Source organism: Rhynchophorus ferrugineus, unplaced genomic scaffold (assembly GCF_030347505.1).
Source record: "Rhynchophorus ferrugineus isolate W39M unplaced genomic scaffold, kcgeb_rfMv2 rfM7, whole genome shotgun sequence".
NCBI lineage: Eukaryota > Metazoa > Arthropoda > Insecta > Coleoptera > Curculionidae > Rhynchophorus > Rhynchophorus ferrugineus.
In genome coordinates this window covers 35903355-35923821 of record NW_027472586.1, presented here as the reverse complement: position 1 = coordinate 35923821, position 20467 = coordinate 35903355, and the positions used below count along the sequence as shown (strand labels likewise).

Sequence of the window (20467 nt, the reverse complement as noted above, 5' to 3'; positions counted from 1 at the left end):
TACACTATTTAAAAAATTCACCTTTTATTTATACTTTTACTCTTTGGCAATCTTTGGAAATATCTGCAGAATAAAAAAGTTAAAGGTATAAAGTACACAAATATGAATATTTTTCATTGTTACCCTTACTATAATCTTCAAAAAAATCCAATTTTCACCTAATTTAACTGTTGTTTCATAGAAAATTATAAAATTAGTGCTACACAATTAGAACAATTTATAAATAATCGACACCTTATGCACTTACTTTCGTATCCTCTGCTGTTAATTTTCTCTAATAGAATAATAAATAACTATATTACCTCCACAAAATTTTGAAATTTTTAATATTTTCCGATATTTTATTTATTAACGAGTAAAATTAACTTAAAACTAACTTTATTTGTCTTCGTTTTGGACTAAACTGACGTTCTTCCGTAGTTTTCTCAACTTCTCGACCAATTTCGGATTGGTCGTTAAGCTCTTCTGCAGGGCGTCGAACAGCAGACTTTCCTGAAAGAACGCGGGAAACGGCATGTCCTCCAGGGAAAAGACGTGGACGTTGCCGTCTACATCACCGACTACCAGACACCGGCCGCTTTTCGTGAACTGAACGATGGTATTTCTGCAACCTGTTGGGGATGGGGTCTCCGACTGGGGCTTGTAGACTTTGCGCTGAAAATCCCATAGGAGTATCGTCTTGCCGTAGATGGTAGCCAAAATGGTGGAGTGAGTGGGACTCCAGTCCATGGCTTGCACTGACAACATTGTGACGAATAATTCGTGAATCGGTTCGGAGATACCTTGAAAATATAAAATATTATGTAGGTAAGTGATTTAAATAACAGGTCAATTGAAAAGTCGCTGGCCTACCATTTACACATTTTTTGGCAAAATTAGTTTCTTTTTATTTAACATAATTCCCTTCAAGGGTGATACACTGATTATAGCGACCCTCCAACTTTTCGATACCATTTTTGTAGTACGATTTTTCGTACGATCGCCTCTTCATTCGACGAAAATTTCTTCCCAGCGAGCATTCATCTGAGATCTGAGAACAGAAAATGAGAACAGATTTGGAGAATACGGTGGATGGATGGAGTTTTGCCATCGTTTTCACTGAATTGTGACAAGGTGCATTGTCTTGGTGAAGCAGCACTTTCTTTTTCTTCAAATGCGGCCGTTTTTTGGCGATTTCGTCCTTCCAATGGTCCAATAACGCTATGTAATAGTCGCTGTTGATGGTTCTTCCTTTTTCAAGGTAGTCAATGAAAATTATTCCCCATGCGCATCCCAAAATACAGACGCCATAACCTTCCCAGCCGACTGTTGCGGTCTCCCACGCTTTGGAGCGAGCTCATCGTGTGCAGTCCACTCGGATGACTGCCGATTGGACATATTCGTGAATGACATATCATTACATCATAATGTACACGTTCAGTTGATATCTTTAGAGTGTCTGCTATTTCATTCAGTTTCAATTTACGGCCATTCAAAATCATTTTGTAGATTTTTTAAATGTTTTCGTCGGTCACAACCTCTTTTGGGTGTCCACTGCGTTCACCGTCTTTGGTTTGATTCATGGTCACCGGTTTGATTTCACCACGTCTGAACTTAGTATACCAATCCGTGATGGTTGATTTCCCTGGGGTTAGTGTCCGAAAACAAGGTCGGCATCAAGCCAAGTTTTTTCTTTAACTGTATTTTTTCTCTTCAAAAAGCAATATTTTATCAACACGCGAAATTCCTTTTTATCAATTTTTTCACAATAACAAAGGTTGCTTCATTCAAAATGCTATAATTCACAAACTAATGATCCGAAAGCTGTCAAATTTATACACGCATCTTTTGAGGATTAGGGCTAACTAAAAAACATAGGGATTTAATTCTAGTAGCGCCATCTACCTGTCAGGCTGGGGACTTTTCAATTGACCTGTTACCAGACGTACCGGAAAGTCATTCCGGTTTTTTTTTCGGAAAAAACTACATAATTTTCAAGAAAATGGAAAACTGTATTTATTCAAAGTATTGGTCATTTGATTCTATACATTTTGCCCATTTTTCAGGCAATTTATGGATGCCATCATCAATCATTTGAGTAGAAACATTCATCGAGTAATTTTCTAACTTCTCCTTCGAATCCGGCGAAGCTTTGCTCTGCAAGCCCATGTCCCACTGATACGAAAAGTTGAGAGTATGGTGGGTGCGGTAATATATCCCATCCAAGTACTTTTAACATTTTTTTGGTCGGTTTTGCTTTATGATGCCGCGCGTGATCGTGCTGGTAAACCACTTTACCGTGTCTTCGGGTCCATTCCGAACGTTTTTCGATCAATGTATGGTTTAAATTGATTATTTTTTGTCGGTAGCGATCACTGTTAACTGTTTTAGCAGGTTTCAATAGTCCGTCAAACACCACGCTACTCTAGTCCCACCAAACATAGAGCAATGCCTTGCGACCAAAACGATTTGGTTCTGGAGTCGAACGGGCGGCTTCCCCAGGTGATAACCATGATTTTTGCGGTTAGGATTTTCAAAATAAATCCACTTTTCATCATCGGTTTTCCATCTGCCTATCATTCAATAGATGTGGCCCCCATCTTCCCATTTTTTGGATTTTCTGTCAATTCTTTTTGTGTTTCAGTTGGATCCTCATCCAATAACTCTTGCAGAATGACTGTAAATTGAATTTGCATGAAATAGCAGACACTCTAAAGATATCAACTGAACTTGGACATCATATGATTTCCGAATATTTAGGTATGAGAAAGCTTTGTGCAAAGTGGGTGCCGCGCGAGCTCACTTTTGACCAAAAACAACGACGAATTGATGATTCGGAGCAGTGTTTGAAGATGATCAAGCGTAATAAACCGAGTTTTTGCATCGATATGTGAAAAATGGCTGAAACATGCCTCCATCATTTCACTCCGAAGTCCAATCGACAGTCATCCGAGTGGACTGCACACGATGAACCCGCTACAAAGCGTGGGAAAACGCAACAATCGGCTGGCAAGGTTATGGCGTCTGTATTTTGGGATGCGCCTGGAATAATTTTCATTGACCACCTTGAAAAAGGAAGGACCATCAACAGCTACTATTTCATAGCGTTATTGGACCGTTTGAAGGACGAAATCGCCGATAAACGGCTGCATTTGAAGAAAAAGAAGGTGCTGTTTCACCAAGACAATGCACCGTGTCATAAGTCAATGAAAACGTAGGCAAAAATCCATGAATTGGGTTTCGAATTGCTTCCTCAACTACCGTATTATCCAGATCTGGTCACCAGTGACTATTTCCAGTTCTTAGATTTCAAAAGAATGATCGCTGGGAAGAAATTTTCGTGGAATGATGACGTAATCGCCGAAACTGAAGCCTATTTTGAAGTAAGGGACAAATCGTACTACAAAAATGGTATCGAAAAGTTGGAGGGTCGCTGTAATCAGTGTATCACCCTTGAAGGGAATTATGTTGATAAAAAAAACAAATTTTGTTAAAAAAATGTGTTTTACTATGGTAGGCTGGGGACTTTTCATTTAACCTGTTATAGCTTGATGTCAGTGGAATAAAATGACATATGTGTCAAATCATGACATTGCATACTTTGCATACAAGCCCAGCGACACCTAGAATAACCGGTAATAACTTTCCGGTACACCTGGTATTATCCCTACCTTCCGCCCATATCCTCAGATGCCAATCGTCTCCGCAGCTGGCGAAGATCTTGTCGCTAAACGGTGAATACTGTAAATCGTTAATGGGGCCGTCGTGTGCGAGGAACAAGTCCAGGTGCTGGTTCAGGTAATTCGTCGAGCATTTGTGCACCACGCCCTCGTTGGTACCGACCAGGTAGATGTTCGGATAGAGCGGGTGCCACTTGATGAACCTGGCGCCCGCGTATCTCGAAACCGGGACGCTCAAGCTCGAACACTTGCGCATCGAGTTGTATCCTTTCAGTTTTCCATCGGCTTTCGCCACCCGCATCATTTGCTGAGCCTGTAAAACCGTGGGTTAGAAAGGTGCATAGGAGAGTCGTTTACGTTTTGAGCCTTCGAACTCCAAGTGCTCGTACATGCCATTGGAGGTTTGTAATGAAAATGTAGTACTACTGAAAATACTTAATAAGAATTAATAGTAATCAGACATTTTCGTTGTTGTATTTTAGAATATCCTTTAAATTAGCGTTGGGAACTTTCGACTGAAATTGACTATCGACTGTTTAGTAATTGACTATTTTTTACTATCGACTGTTTCAGTCGCTATTTTCGGTCCGACTGATTTTATTAACGGACCTCTAAAAAGAAGGAGGTTCTATGTTCGGCTGTATATATTTTTTTTAATATATGTTCGCCGATTTCTCTGTATATTGTCGGCCGATTTTCAAAACAGGATATGTTTTTATCGAGGCAAACGCTTACATTTCTAAGGCACGTCCATTGTTTTCACATATTTTTTATCTATAATAATCAGATATTTGTGTATAATGTTATTGACATTCAGTTTGCACTCTAAGCAAAAACTATGGTGTTAAAGCGTTTAGCTCCCTAACGAAGGTCGCGGGTTCGATTCCCGGCGGGAACACTAACTTTTTGTTGTTCACTTAGAACATTTGTCAGATCACCTAGACTAGGTAGCCGACATGGGAGCCCGAAGAGCTCCGTTATTTCAATCATTGTTTCTATATTCTTACTTGTCCTGATACAGGCTGCATCTTTACTTGACCTAAACATTGTAATATTAAATAAAAAAACTGCGTAATTTATTGAGTAAATATCTAACACCAAAAAGAGAAAAATAAAATATTTTTAACAAAAAAATTGAACTCACTAAAATGTAAAAAATAATTAAACTTAGACTTTTAACAGAAACGTTTTAATAAAAAATTTGTACTTAATAATCGTATGTAAATGTAATAACTAAATAAAAGTCAGTTTGAAGTCCGTACCGAGCAAGAATACAAGAATAATAATATAATTTTATGTCATAAACACAAAATTAATAAGGAACAAAACAAATCTAAACCCTGTCACTATTTATAGTAAATATTTCTAATAAACAAATTTTCTGACAGGAAACACTTCTTTAACATTCAACAATTAATTTTCTTGGCTATTAAAAAATTCAAGAAAACAATGATGGTCGAGACATTTTTGGTTAAGATTTATCTTATCAGGAGGTAAGACAGAAAAATCTATTTTTATTATTTTATAACTTTTTAGTAGAATGATACATTCAGCGAAACGTTCTATGGTTTAGGAATATTTTGAAAGAGGATCCTCAACTTCTGCTATCTGCAATCTTCCATTCTAACTTCAAAAAATACAAATACAGTACTACAACTCAAAATTCAAGACACAAATATTGACGAACAATGTATTACATCTGAAAACATTTTGATAAAAAACTAGCTAGAATGAATGAAATAATTTCACCTGGCACTACAACTTTACAAATTAATCAGTATTTGGAAATGACACTTATTACGAACGGGAACTTATTACAGGTGCCGCGCGTGCTCACTTTTGACCAAAAAGAGCGACGAATTGATGTTGCGCAGTGTTTGCAGATGATCAAGTGTAATAAACCCGAGTTTTTGCGTCGATATATGACAATGGATGAAATATGACTCCATCATTTCACTCCGAAACCCAATCGACAATCATGTGAGTGGATCGCGAACGATGAACCCGGAGTCTGTATTTTGGGATGCGCATGGAATAATTTTCATTGACTATCTTGAAAAAGTAAAGACCATCAACAGCGACTTTCGGCGCAAAATGGCCGCAATTGAAGAAAAAGAAAGTGCTACTTCACCAAGACAATGCACCGTGTCACAAGTCAGTGAAAACGATGGCAAAATCCATGAATTGGGCTTCGAATTGCTTACTCATCCACCGTATTCTCCAGATCTGGCCCTCAGCGACTATTTTCTGTTCTCAGATGTCCAAAGAATGCTCGCTGGGAAGAAATTTTCGTCGAATGAGAAGGTGATCGCCCAAACTGAGGCCTACTTGTCTTTATAAGCAGTATCGAAAAGTTGGAGGGTCACTATAATCAGTGTTTTACTCTTGAAGAGAATTATCACTACATAGTATAAAACAAAGTCGCCTTTTCTGTCCCTATATCCCTATGTGCGCTTAAATCTTTAAAACTACGCAACGGATTTTGATGCGGTTTTTTTCAATAGATAGAGTGATTCAAGAGGAAGGTTTATATGTATAATACATGCATAATATACTAAGGCAACATTGCTAATTTTAGAGGTTTCTAACGTGATGTCGTAAATTAACCTATTTTTTTTTTGGGCTTATTTAGCAATTAGCAAAAACGCTGCCTAACCCTACGAGTTAGATCAAATTAATGTACTATAGTATTGTACACCATAAAAAGGTCTACAAAAAAGTCCGCGATGGTATATGTTTATCTTTTAGGGATAACCCACATTAACCATTTTTATTGTTTACTTTTTACGTGAGAAAATGGCTTATTACGAAGCTATTTTAAGCAATACGGCATTAATCCTTATCGAATTAAGTACCTTAAATACAGTGTGCAATTAATATAGATCAATATGGTTCCTTACAGCATGTAAATTACACAAATATTTTCGGAGATATTACAAATTTAAAATTTGCGTTTAAAAATGTGTAATGTAATAAAAATTGTATGAATTTAGATATTCCAAAGATAGCAGGAAATCTTCATAGTAAGTATAGGGGAAGAGGAATTGTTTTACTCCAAATTTAATGCGTGCAGGCCAAGGGCAGTAATGAATGAACCAAAAATACTGGATGGATTTTAATCATGGTTTCATTGAGTGACATAGGCATATATATTTTATGCCCGTGCAAAGTCGGAGCGGGCCGCTTTGTTTTTATATACAACGTTCATATTTTTTCTGTAGTGTATTTAATTTAGTATCAGCATTGCACCCGTGCGAAGCCGGGGCGGGTCGCTAGTGTTGAATAAAAAAAACTAATTTTGCCAAAAAAGTGTGTTTTACTATGGTAGGCCGAGGACTTTTCAATTGACCTGTTAATTTGGAACAAAAGTTATTAAAACAATATTTAAAAAAATATTGGGCTCAAAACATAAATATGTCTATAGCAACATTACTCAACCTGTAGATCTGACGAATTCTCAATGGTATAAAAGATGACTCGACCATCATCCGATGAAACGCATATCTGTTCCTTTCCTTTGGACTCGTCTGATAGTTGTCTCCATACCACCGACCAAACCACCTCGAAGGACGGCACGTTCTCTGCCACTATGTTGATCTCTCGGTTTGATATGTTAAGAACGGCAACGTGGCCGTTGTAGAAACCCACCGCCAAGAGATTGGGATTCTGAAACAAGCACAAGTTTAGAGTTCTTTTCTATTGTTTGTAGAAATACATACTATTTTTTCGTGGTAAATTATTTTTATTCGAGTTATTTTTCTGAAGTTACTCCGTAAAATAATTGTGACCATAACGTACATGTGTGTTCAGGTATGCAAACAAATTTTCTAAATGATAAATGTAAGATACAAAGTCGTGTTTTGACAGTATGTATTTCTTAAATTTAAATAAAACTAATCCACTTAAGCTAAAGTCAAGAATACACTTATACGGTAAATAAGTTCGTGTCCAGTAGGTATTGCTTCCACGTTGCTGTGATTTAGCAACCTTGTTTCATGTTTTAGGGTGAAATTTTGGATCACTTCGTGTATCCATTTGATTTCGAGGTTTTCGTATAGTTGTTAGTTGATTAGGTAGCGATAAACATTGGTAATTAATCGCAGAACTTTGTTTTTTGGGTATGTTGGATTACTAGTTGATTTGATCTCTTAGTGCAACCCATATTTGCACCCCATATGTCCAAATTGGTTTTATGATTGACTGATAAACCAATCTCTTTGATTTTAGATCAAGTTGAGAGTATCTACCAGTATAGTTGCTTGACTTTGAGTTTAATCTGCTCTGCTTTTTGTCTTATTGATAAACTGGCAGTAGTTTTTTTTTCGTTGTATATTGTTATTGTTTTTTTTATTTATCAACATAAATATAATATGATTTATCAACTTTGTCGGAAAAATTAAGTTACAGATAAATTAACTAAATTATAACCTATGAAAGCGCAGGGGAGAACCCTTTTCTTGCAGAAATATATAGATATATGGATTATGGATTGAGAAAGGGAACTATCGAACTAATAATCTGACAATAAAAAAATCCTTGTCAATGGAGAAACGCTTTGAGATGCCATATTGAAATAATAGGAGATATACGTGGCATATAAAGTGTTCATCAAGTAAGAATCGTCAGAAATATTAGGTGTTTACATTCAGTCTGGCTACTTTTTTACTTTAAAACATTGTTGCAATATATATTAACCAATATTATGTTATGCATTAATCTGAACAAGTGCTGAGTGCACCAGAACATCTAATTCGAACTGTAACAGTATATCTTCCATTTTACAACATCTAGCAGAGCGTTGTCACTCAGAACCATGATTTTGCGTCTGTTCCTCGTTTCGTGTATCCATTTGATTTCGAGGTTTTCGTATAGTTGTTAGTTGATTAGGTAGCGATAAACGTTGGTAATTAATCGTAGAACTTTGTTTTTTGGGTATGTTGGATTACTAGTTGATTTGATCTCTTAGTGCAATCCCATATTTGCACCCCATATGTCCAAATTGGTTTTATGATTGACTGATAAACCAATCTCTTTGATTTTAGATCATCTTGAGAGTATCTACCGACTAACCAGTATAGTTGCTTGACTTTGAGTTTAATCTGCTCTGCTTTTTGTCTTATTGATGAACTGGCAGTAGTTTTTTTTCATTGTATATTGTTATTGTATTTTTATTTATCAACATAAATATAATATGATTTATCAACTTTGTCTGAAAAATTAAGTTACAGATAAATTAACTAAATTTTAGCCTATGAAAGCGCAGAGGAGAACTCTATCCTTGCAGAAATATATAGATATGTGGATCATGGATTGAGAAAGGGAACTATCGAACGAATAATCTGACAATAAAAAAATCCTTGTCAATGGAGAAACGCTTTGAGATGCCATATTGCAATAATAGGAGATATACGTAGCATATAGAGTGTTCATCAAGTAAGAATCGTCAGAAATATTAGGTGTTTTCATTCAGTCTGGCTACTTTTTTACTTTAAAACATTGTTGCAATATATATTAACCAATATTATGTTATGCATTAATCTGAACAGTGCTGGGTGCACCAGAACATCTAATTCGAGCTGTAACAGTATATCTTCCATTTTACAACATGTAACAGAGCGTTGTCACTCAGAACCATGATTTTGCGTCTGTTCCTCGCAGTTGCTGGCGTTTTTTACAACAATATGTTATTCAATTTATTAAATGGTCGTCAGTATACATCTGCAGTAACAGTTTCCCTTATTTTTAGCATCTTGTTATACAGTACAACTTGGTGATCTCACTGTATGTTAGTTAAATATGTTAACATCTGTAACATCTCTCTGCATAACAACTTTATGATGGTATTTTGGGCATCTCTGGCAGGTCAGTGGTCTTTAACATGAACATTTAGCATGATTAAATGTCGCATTATCAAGATCGCGTGCAATTAAAATACCCAGGAACTAATGGATGTCTGTTTCGTGAATCACTGATATCATTAAGAACCATTTATTTTTCGACTCGTATCCAATTTTTCTCTTATTGCATCTCTTAAAATGTAAACATCTGAAATCGTCAACTGTTATACTCGCTGAAAGTCCTTTTCGTGTTCTCAAGAGAGTTTGAATTTTGTTTTCGCGCAGTGGGTATTCAAATGAAATTCCTTTGACCCTTTAGTCTGTCCTCTATCATATATATCAAAATCACCATTTTTGGGCTGTTGGAATGACGGAGCAATATCGCCATACGTCTCTTTCGGCAGCAGGCAACAAAAATAATGAATATCGAAAAGGTAACTTTGAGCATTACATGATTAGTATCTGTAACCACGAAATAACTCAATAATACTAAATAAAAATTGTTATTTATGCGGATATATGTCAAAACCATCAAAATTAACAATTATGTTAGGTTATGTAACAATTGTATGTAACATTCTGATTCTTTACATTTCCATCAAGATATATTACTGATCAAAGTACAGAATAGATTAAATAATTATGATGGCCTGTCAGGTGCCCAGTAGGGTTTACGATTAAGCGTTACGTTGCTTGAGTCAAAGTTATGAATCCACTTCTTCTTTGTTAACTTTTTGAAGGTTTACAACAAAAGTTACACTTAAAAAAAATTATTTCCAGAATATCGTCTTAATATCATTTTTTTAAATAGTTTGTACTCATTTAAAACAATGATAAAATGAAACAAATCCAAGGCAGTATTATTTCTAAACTTATATCTATTCGCAGAATTTACTGAAATTCTTACCATTTTGGAGAAACTCAGTGTGGTTACTGGATTAACAAACTCGTAGGTCCGTTCGGGTTGTACGGGGTTCTTTATGTTCCAAATAAGAGCCATCCCGGTGGAGACGTCAGCGAAGTAGAACTTGCCGTAACCAACGGCTAAGAGGTCCGAATTTACGGGATTCCATTCCATGCAGGTGACGCACCGTCCTGAGATCAAATTCAATTAATTTTTTTCCTTATTAAGGAAAGACAACTTGGGTCTTAGACGCGTCTTCTCTTTTAAGTCAAAAATACTCAATTCTTTAATAAAAAACTTCGTGTCACCATAATTTCTGACTGTCAAAACGCTATTAAATGTATTACAAGGGATGGGGCATGTATTTCTCTATACAATCAAAGGTGAAACAGGCCGAAGGAAAATTTCCAAAAGTAACTCGAAAATCGAAAAATTCTATCGTATCAAGTTGCCGACAATTTATTCAGAATTATAGGCAGATGATTTGGTTTTTTCATCACGATAAGGTGCTTTCTCATACAACACCCACGTCCTATTCGCCCGATTTAAATCCGTCAGACTTTTCGTTATTTTCTTAAATTAAAAAAGCCTTCGAGGATATCATTTTGAGATTAAAACTGAATAGGAAGAGACTGTAATGTCAAGTTTTGACGAAAATTTTGATACAAACTACAATAAAATACAACGTTTACCAAATAAATGACGAAAAAAATCGTTAATGTTTTATTTTAAGTCTTACTATTTTTTAATTGTAACGATACGCAAAGCATTGATGCCAAGTGGATTTTTCCAGAAAGAATCGACTAAAAAATTGAAACGATGATTACACAGTTCACTGATGTAAATAATCAACAAAAGCTAAAGCATGCGCTGATCATTTAGAGCGGACCTTCCAACTAACTAAAAGTGAATATGAGTATAAGTTACTGTCTAATGAGTAGATTAAAGTTTTAAAAACTGACCTCAACCCAAAGAAAGTACCGGGCCATGACTTAATCTTTGGATAAGGGCTGTAAAATCTACTAAGAAAGGGTATTAGTAAACTTACTAACTTGATTAATGCAGATGTTTCAGCAAATTAAAATATGACCCAGAGGCTGAAGTTATTCACTAAGTGAACCGAAATCCTATAAACCTATTTTGCTGCAACCGCGAATAGCTAAGATGTCGAAAAATTACTATTAAAAATATTAATTAGATATAAAATATATAATACCGGCCAGTTTTCAGTTTGCCTTCATGAATAAGCATTCAAAAATTGAACAGGTGTATAGAAACACTTGGGTACGAATATAAAAAATCTACTCTGCTATATTCATAAATGTAGCCCAAGTCTGCGATCAGGCTTGGTATGCAGGACTTCCAGGTCTGCAATCTGATCCACGAATTTCAAAAAATGTTACCAAAGCAGAACACTGAACTTCTAAACTGCTACGTCTCAGCCAGAGTATTTATAGTGAAACAATAGAAGGTTTATTCTACAGCTAATGAAGCTATAGTAGGTGTATCACAGGCAAGTGTATTAAGGTCAATCCATTACCTTCTTTAGACATGTGATTGATATATCACAAATGGAAAATGGCTCCGTGGATACTTTCGTTGACGATACTGCGATATTTGCTGTTGGTGATAACAGTAAATAAGTAAGCTGAACATTACAAGAAGCGACTAACAATACAAATAATTGGACCAAGAACTGAAAAATAGAAATTAACCAAAGCAAATTGGTGCATATTGAATTTATTTATAATCAAACTGCATATGTAATAGTAATAAAGTAATAAATAATTATAATAATATTGATTTATAATAGCTATATACAGGTATTGTTAAAAATATATTTATGCCGGCTTGGTGGCTTAGTGGTAAAGGCGATAGGACGGTGCTCCTACTGTTGCGATAGCCGCGGGTTCGATTCCTGCTGGGGCGTGGTCGTAAATTTATGTTTGTGACTGTTTAAAATTTGTGATTGTTCTAGACAAGAGTGTATAACTAAAGGTATGCACATAATTAATTGAATATAACTGTAGAAAATGGTACTGTAGGGCGTGAAAGATTTGTGTGCACATATATGATTGTAACTGTTCAGAATTAAACATGATCATTAGATTGAACGTATGAGGAGAGAATGAATACTAACTGTTTTGTAGATATGGTAAATGTAAAGTTAAGGTAAATTAGACATAATTCAGTGATACCAAGATAACTTGACAAGTAGACACACCATCGAAGGAAACAAGAACTAAACGTAAATATGTTCTCTAATGAAAGTAAAATATGTTTCTCAGATATACAATTGTTAATTAGGTGGATTAGGCCTTCAAAGGGATACCACTGCATAAAAAAGCTACTCTCTACCTGATGGGTGGTGTGGAAAAGAGTTTAATGTAAATATAATAAAACAACTATAACTTATAAACTATTATATCTGTGTTCTTAATTGTAGTGATAAGTCCTTCGATAATATATGTATTGGATGTATTATAATGTTAAAATAAATTATATTTGATTACATTTTTCTTCAATTATTTTATTTAGAGTAAAATTTTCTTATGTCAAAGCCAAATTGAACTAAAACTCAAAGTTGATGCGGCAACATTGCGACGTTTTGGCGTCACAAATTTCGATGAAGCATATACAAAAAAAACTTTGAATATACAATAGATATAAAATGTAACAATTTAGTCAACGACTGTTTTTCTGACCTTTAGTTGCGGAATTGGCGAAGGTCCACAACAAATCCAGACGGTACTTGTACTGGATATCCTCGCGGAACTCATCCGGATCCGACAACCCTCGGAACCGCTTCTGTTGCTCGTTGAAACAGTTGTTCGCCAACAACCGCTCCATTACGCACACGGCCTCGAGGAAACGGGGGTTCTTCATCAGCCTGTTCAGTTGCTTCTCGTCGATGGACATCCGCAGGCTGTCCACCGAGCTGCCCTCCTTCAGGCTGATCTGGAACTCGAAATCGTCGCTGAAACGTCGTTCTTTGAGATTCGTAATTCCGTTGACGGGTGCGAGAGTTACCTGTCGCTGGAGTTTGACGTGTACTCCTCCTGGACCGTGGCCAACTGATCGTGATATGTGTCGTACATCTCCCAGTTGGAAGCGAACGCTGGACTGTTGCGGGTTTTCACCATTTCCGCCAGAGTGTTGCGGGTTTTCTTCAGGATTTGTACGGTTTGAGCTTCCGCATTCACTACCTTGCGGTTACGGCCCTTGCCCTCCGTGAGATACTCATATTCTTTGTTTTTCTCTTCTACTAAATCGCCTAAAGCATATTTTTATAGTGCCTATTATGACTATTAACTGCAAAAGTTCACGTTATTGTTCAAAATAACCCAAAAGTTGAGAAGAAAAATACTGGAAATTAAAAACAAATCAATAAATAACTATTTGAAAAATCTAACGGACGACGAGGAAACGGAATATTGGCTTTGAGAAGCCATCAAATACCTCACAGATTATCTACACAGTCCACCTATAAGGGACCTACGTGGTATATTGGACACGCAGAAATCAACCGAAAATGGGAGCATTTGCTGGCCATCTAGAAAAAACCTTCAAAACGAAAGTGATTAGTCAATTAGTCAAGTCAAAAGAAGTAACTAAAGTTATCAAAGTTAACAGTAATCCAAAGAAATTGCCAGGCTATGACTTAGTAACAGGATAATTGCTGCAAAAATTACTAAGAAGGGGAATTATGGAACTAAACTTAACTAAATTATGTAACTCGGTTAATGCAGCATTTGATTAAAACATGTTTCAGACGTTTCGAAGATGGCTGAAATTATCATGATCGCAAATCCGGGAAGCTATAGTCTCTCTTTATTAACAAACATTCAACAATTAAGTAGGTGCATAGATAAACAGATGTTATTAAAAAAGGCTATGAAGGTAAAAAGGAAACAGGTCGATTGAAAAGTCCCCGGCCTGGCACATAGATGGCGCTACTAGAATTAAATACATATGTTTTTAGTTATCCCTAACTCTCAAAAGATGCGTTATAAATTTGACGGCTGTCGGATTATTAGTTTGTGAATTATAGCATTTTGAGTCAAGTAACTTTTGTTATTGTGAAAAAATGGATAAAAAGGATTTTCGCGTGTTGATAAAATATTGCTTTTTGAAGTGAAAAAATACAGTTGAAACAAAAACTTGGCTTGATGCCGAGTTTTTGGACACTGCCCCAGGAAAATCAACCATCAAAGATTGGTATGCTAAGGTTAGACGTGGTGAAATAAGCACTGAAGACGGTCAACGCAGTGGACGCCCAAAAGAGGTAGTTACTGACGAAAACATTAAAAAATTCACAAACTGGTTTTGAATGGCCGTAAATTCAAATTGAATGAAATAACAGACACTCTGAAGATATCAACTGAACGTGTACATCATATCAATCACGAATATTTGGGTACAAGAAAGCTCCGTGCTCGGTGCCGCGCGAGCTCACTTTTGACCAAAAACAATGACGAGTTGATGATTCGGAGCAGTGTTTGAAGATGACCAAGCGTAACAAACCCGAGTTTTTGCGTCGATGTGTGACAATGTATGAAACATGGCTCTATCATTTCATTCCGAAGTCCAATCCACAGACATCCGAGTGGACTGCACACGATGAATGCGCTCCAAAGCGTGAGAAAATGCAACAGTTGGCTGGCAATGTTATGGCGTCTGTATTTTGGGAAGCGCATGGAATAATTTTCATTGACTACCTTGAAAAAGGAAGAACCATCAACAGCGATTTTTACATAGCGTTACTGGGCCGTTTGAAGGACGAAATCGCTGAAAAACGACCGCATTTGAAGAAAAATAAATTGCTGCTTTACCAAGGCAATGCACCCCGTTAAAAATCCATGAATTGGGCTTTGAATTACTTCCCCATCTACCGTATTCTCCAGTTCTGGCCCCCAGCGACTATTTCCTGTTCTCAGATCTCAAAAGAATGCTCGCTGGAAAGAAATTTTCGTTGAATGAAGAGGTGATCGCTGAAACTGAGACACATTTTGAAGCAAAGGACAAATCGTACTACAAAAATGGTATCGAAAAGTTGGAGGGTCGCTAAAATCAGTGTATCACCATTAAGGGGAATTATGTGGAATAAAAAAAAACTAATTTTGCCAAAAAAATGTGCTTTACTATGGTAGGCCTTTACTTAAAATACGTCGCTTATATTATTACCATTACCTTCTTCCGTGTCTTTGATGGCGGTGGAACTGGGTATATCCAAGATGAAAAACGTGGATGTTTCGCTGAGTACCAAACTGATGAACGGTGGTGCTTTCTGCATCTTGGTCACGAGGCATTCCTGGCTGACGTTGTCGGACACGTCGGATTCCGATTGGGTGATCTGCGCGTCTATGCCGTCGATCAAATCGGCTCCGGCTATCTGTTCCAAGAAGGCGGTCGAACCTGTTAACGGTTGTTGAATCAATATCGTCATGGCATGAGGGGATCTGTTTATGTTTTGAGTCAAATAATAATAGAAAGCATTAATCGCCATTCAGTTTTGGTGTAAATTAAGGACATATTATGGTCTAAAATTTTGAATTTTTCCCATATTTTCAGACATATTTAGACTTTTCAGTACTATCTTATCTGCTGGTTACGGTTCTCGTCCCTATTTTAAAAACCTACAGTACTTATCGTCCTCACCGTGAAATATACTCCCTTGGAAGGTAGTACCAGTCTGAACTTCGGTACGGAATCGAAGCGTGGATTTCGTCACCGTCTCATATCCGCCTCCTGCCAAGCTGCTGCTGACTTTTCCCGAGAGCGACACGTCTTCGTACACGCTGATCTGCCTCTCGCGGCACATCGAGTAGATGTTGGGGTTGAGATGACGTGGGGTCATGTTCTTGCCGTCGCGGATGATGGTGACGGGTATCGATTTGCTTCGCAGGATGGTCTTGTGTCGGGTCGAAGGCCCGATCGACCGTTTGGTCAGCTGGAATGTGTCTCCCTTTTCGGTCATGATTTAATTCTATCCAAAAATCGCTAATTGATTGACAGAAGTTTGATTGATTCAAGTTTGAAGGTTTCTGGTTCAGTTCTGGTTTATGTCAGTTGCTTAGACGACATCATAGAGTTATATTTAGAATGTTAACTTAATACAAATAATTTCAGAATTATTTTATATGGTCTGAGCAGGAAGGTGCTGAGAACGTCATTTCGCTGCATTTAATTGGTTACTTTCAATTACCATTACAGGCACCTGTAAAGAAAATATTTTATTAGGAAAGCATTTCATTCAAGCAAATCTCTGACGTCACATTCTACTGACCAATTAAATCACTACATAGTATAAAACAAAGTCGCCTTTTCTGTCCCTATATCCCTATGTGCGCTTAAATCTTTAAAACTACGCAACGGATTTTGATGCGGTTTTTTTCAATAGATAGAGTGATTAAAGAGGAAGGTTCATATGTATAATACATGCATAATATACTAAGGCAACATTGCTAATTTTAGAGGTTTCTAACGTGATGTCGTAAATTAACCTATTTTTTTAGGCTTATTTAGCAATTAGCAAAAACGCTGCCTAACCCTACGAGTTAGATCAAATTAATGTACTACAGTATTGTACACCATAAAAAGGTCTACAAAAAAGTCCGCGATGGTATATGTTTATCTTTTAGGGATAACCCACATTAACCATTTTTATTGTTTACTTTTTACGTGAGAAAATGGCTTATTTACGAAGCTATTTTAAGCAATACGGCATTAATCCTTATCGAATTAAGTACCTTAAATACAGTGTGCAATTAATATAGATCAATATGGTTCCTTACAGCATGTAAATTAAACAAATATTTTCGGAGATATTACAAATTTAAAATTTGCGTTTAAAAATGTGTAATGTAATAAAAATCGTATGAATTTAGATATTCCAAAGATAGCAGGAAATCTTCATAGTAATTATAGGGGAAGAGGAATTGTTTTACTCCAAATTTAATGCGTGCAGGCCAAGGGCAGTAATGAATGAACCAAAAATACTGGATCGATTTTAATCATGTTTTCATTGAGTGACATAGGCATATATATTTTATGCCCGTGCAAAGTCGGAGCGGGCCGCTATGTTTTTATATACAACGTTCATATTTTTTCTGTAGTGTATTTAATTTAGTATCAGCATTGCACCCGTGCGAAGCCGGGGCGGGTCGCTAGTTTGAAATAAATCCTAAAAGTAATTTTTCAAAATAATTTATTAAAATAAAATTCTATATTTAACTTTTTGATATTTTATAAGATTTGTATTTATCTTATAAAATATCAAAAAGTTAAAATATAAATATATAATGAATATATTATATTATGTTATATTATATATATATATATATATATATATATATATTTATATATATATATAATTATTATTATATATATATATATATATATATATATATATTTATATATATATAATTATTATTATATATATATATATATATATATATATATATTTATATATATATAATTATTATTATATATATATATATATATATATATATATATATATATATATATTTATATATATATAGTTATTATATATATATATATATATATATATATATATATATATATATATATATATATATATATATATATAATTAAATGTGGATATAAAAAAGGCTGCAATCTAATTGAAAATATAATATATCTCCTGGCAAATATAATCAAAATTTTCTATAACTTTTTTTATATTTCTGTAAAACAAAAATGTATTGAGGCAAGTTATAATTATTTTTACAATGTTATTGTGAAAAATGTGGAAAGAATAATTAAAACCGTTAAATTGTATGATATACGTCAGAATGGAGAAAACATACTAAAAAGTAATACTTTAAAGAACACCAACAAAAAATTAAAATGTATGATATATATCAAAATTACTACTGTGCTCTTATTATGGTAAAATCGAGGAGTTAAAGAGATAGTTTAAGGATCTATCAACAATATAATAAAACAAGCATGATAATCTCTTGTCTATAAAACCAAGATCATTTTGTTGGTTTAAAAATTATATTATTTTATTTTGTATTAATGTATTTTTTAACATCCTTTTTGAAAATATTATCTCAGTTCTTAGGAGAGTCTTAAGCCAAAATATTAATTATGAGTATCTTAGCAATATTTATTTGTTTTAAGTAAACAACTTTTTAAAGAGTAACAAAGGCTTTTCGTGTAGTATAATCTCATTTACCTTCAATGTAATTTTACCAGACACATTTGGATTTTAAAATATGGCTAATATTTTCATGATTCCTTCTGTTGTATTCCTGTAAATAACACTATATATGGATATAAATGATCTGTATAAATAGTTGTATATATACCAGGTAAAGACAATGCTCACATCCTTAATCTAACTAACTTGGGTTGTTTCTTCCAAGGAAAACGACATCTGGTCTTTTTATTTCCTCACATACACTGGATACACAACACTTTTGAGACTGAAGATATATTATAATCAAATAATAGTGTTTATAATTAAGACACAAAAATGCTGATCGTACTTTATGTCAGATATACAAAAATGGCGTCATAAACAAAATGGAACAAACAGTCGAATTATATAAATGAGCCAGTTAAATGCCTTCGTAGGCCAATTCAAATGAGCCAATCAAAAAAGTGGTCTCAGGCCAGCATTAGCCGGACCATGCAAAACAGCATCCTCGGTTTCGCCTATTTAAGTAATGGCCGACATCATATAATAGTCAGACACAGAAGGGCGCGATCTCCCATATCTTTGTCTTATGTCTTTCTTATTTTGCAGTTCTCCCAATTACCTTCCATCTTAATTGTTGATTAATCTCTTATTTACATATATGGTTTACTAATTATCTATCCATTTTTTGTATGCCTAAAACTTTAATTGAATTGTTATTTGTCGTCATTTCGTTTCTTTAAAAAATACCTGGTTTTCAAATATTTTGATTGATTTAAAATGTAAATTTATGTTTGTGATTCTTTAAAATTTGTGAATGTTCTAGGCAAGAGTGTAAAATCCGACAGGGAAAATGATCCCATTCACGCCAGTAACCAGACTGGGTAAGACCGGATGTCTTCTGGGATGGTTTTTAAAGTTGGTGACTCGCCAGTCGGTAGGCTTTAATGCTGAGGACCGTGGTTCCGAGCCCACGTTAAACTGTTGGTCCAGTCCAGATAAACCCATAGTTGGTAAAAGGAGATTTTAAAATATAAAAAAAAAGAATTAGAAGTTCTGCAGTACCCAGCACACATTCGGCAGACTAACTAAACATGGCGCGACTGGATCGTTATTAAATCAACATTGTTCTTTTAATACGGTGTCGCTATATTGCCAGGAAGATGGCGAAATGTTGTAGAATATGATGGTAATTTCAAACAATGGCTTTCATTTTAACATACCTAATGTAAGATGTATCCAGACAGTATGTAACAGTGACTACGCCACTGTAAGCTAAAGACAACAAATGATAAGCTACTATTCTTCTGATAACGATGGTACACGAATAAAAAAGTTACAAATTGCTTATTTAAATAACTTAAACTGGATTTTAAACATACCGAAGCCCCAATAAAATTGATTCTTGTTTGTTTATGATCGAAGGGTTATTGTTTTAGATAATTGTCGACTTGATTTTTTTCTATTGTTTTGTCTTATTGTAGGCGTATAGAAATAACTAATTAATTTAATTTAGTTGTTGAATAATGTTTTCTATCAATTTATGGTACAATAACTGTGGATGTAGGGTAAAATCAGAAGGAAAATCTTATTAGAATTTAAAACGAATTTTATATTTTTACGAACTGCATTTGACAGTATATTCAACGTCATATACTACGTGCATTGCTATTTAATTGAAAAGATTATATATAGTATATCCAAAGTAGCAGTGAACCTACGTCATCAAGATGTATAATGTATCCTCTTGCAGTCTGTGCAAATTCAGTTTAATACCAGAAAATATTTTCCTTCTCATTTTATTCCAGTTGAGAAGAGATGCAATTCATCCATTGTCACATATCGATGCAAAAACTCGGGTTTATTAAGATTAATCATCTTCAAACACTGCTCCAAATCA

The 20467-nt window shown here is 35.1% G+C and overlaps 1 protein-coding gene and 1 long non-coding RNA gene across 2 annotated transcripts; one reads left to right on the top strand and one right to left on the bottom strand.

Moving 5' to 3' along the window:
• Window positions 1–253: 253 nt before the first annotated feature.
• LOC143200304 (dynein axonemal intermediate chain 4-like) lies at window positions 254–16444 on the bottom strand. The gene is made up of 8 exons (XM_076410757.1): window positions 16059–16444; window positions 15591–15815; window positions 13431–13674; window positions 13106–13377; window positions 10404–10591; window positions 7098–7325; window positions 3651–3972; window positions 254–782 (listed from the first exon to the last, which is right to left on the bottom strand). The coding sequence occupies exons 1-8, from the start codon at window positions 16375–16377 to the stop codon at window positions 379–381; spliced, it is 2202 nt and encodes a 733-aa protein (XP_076266872.1). The 5' UTR covers window positions 16378–16444; the 3' UTR covers window positions 254–378.
• On the top strand, window positions 12591–12914 carry LOC143200353 (uncharacterized). The gene is made up of 2 exons (XR_013006693.1): window positions 12591–12648; window positions 12708–12914. It is a non-coding gene; the product is annotated as an uncharacterized LOC143200353 (long non-coding RNA).
• Window positions 16445–20467: the final 4023 nt, after the last annotated feature.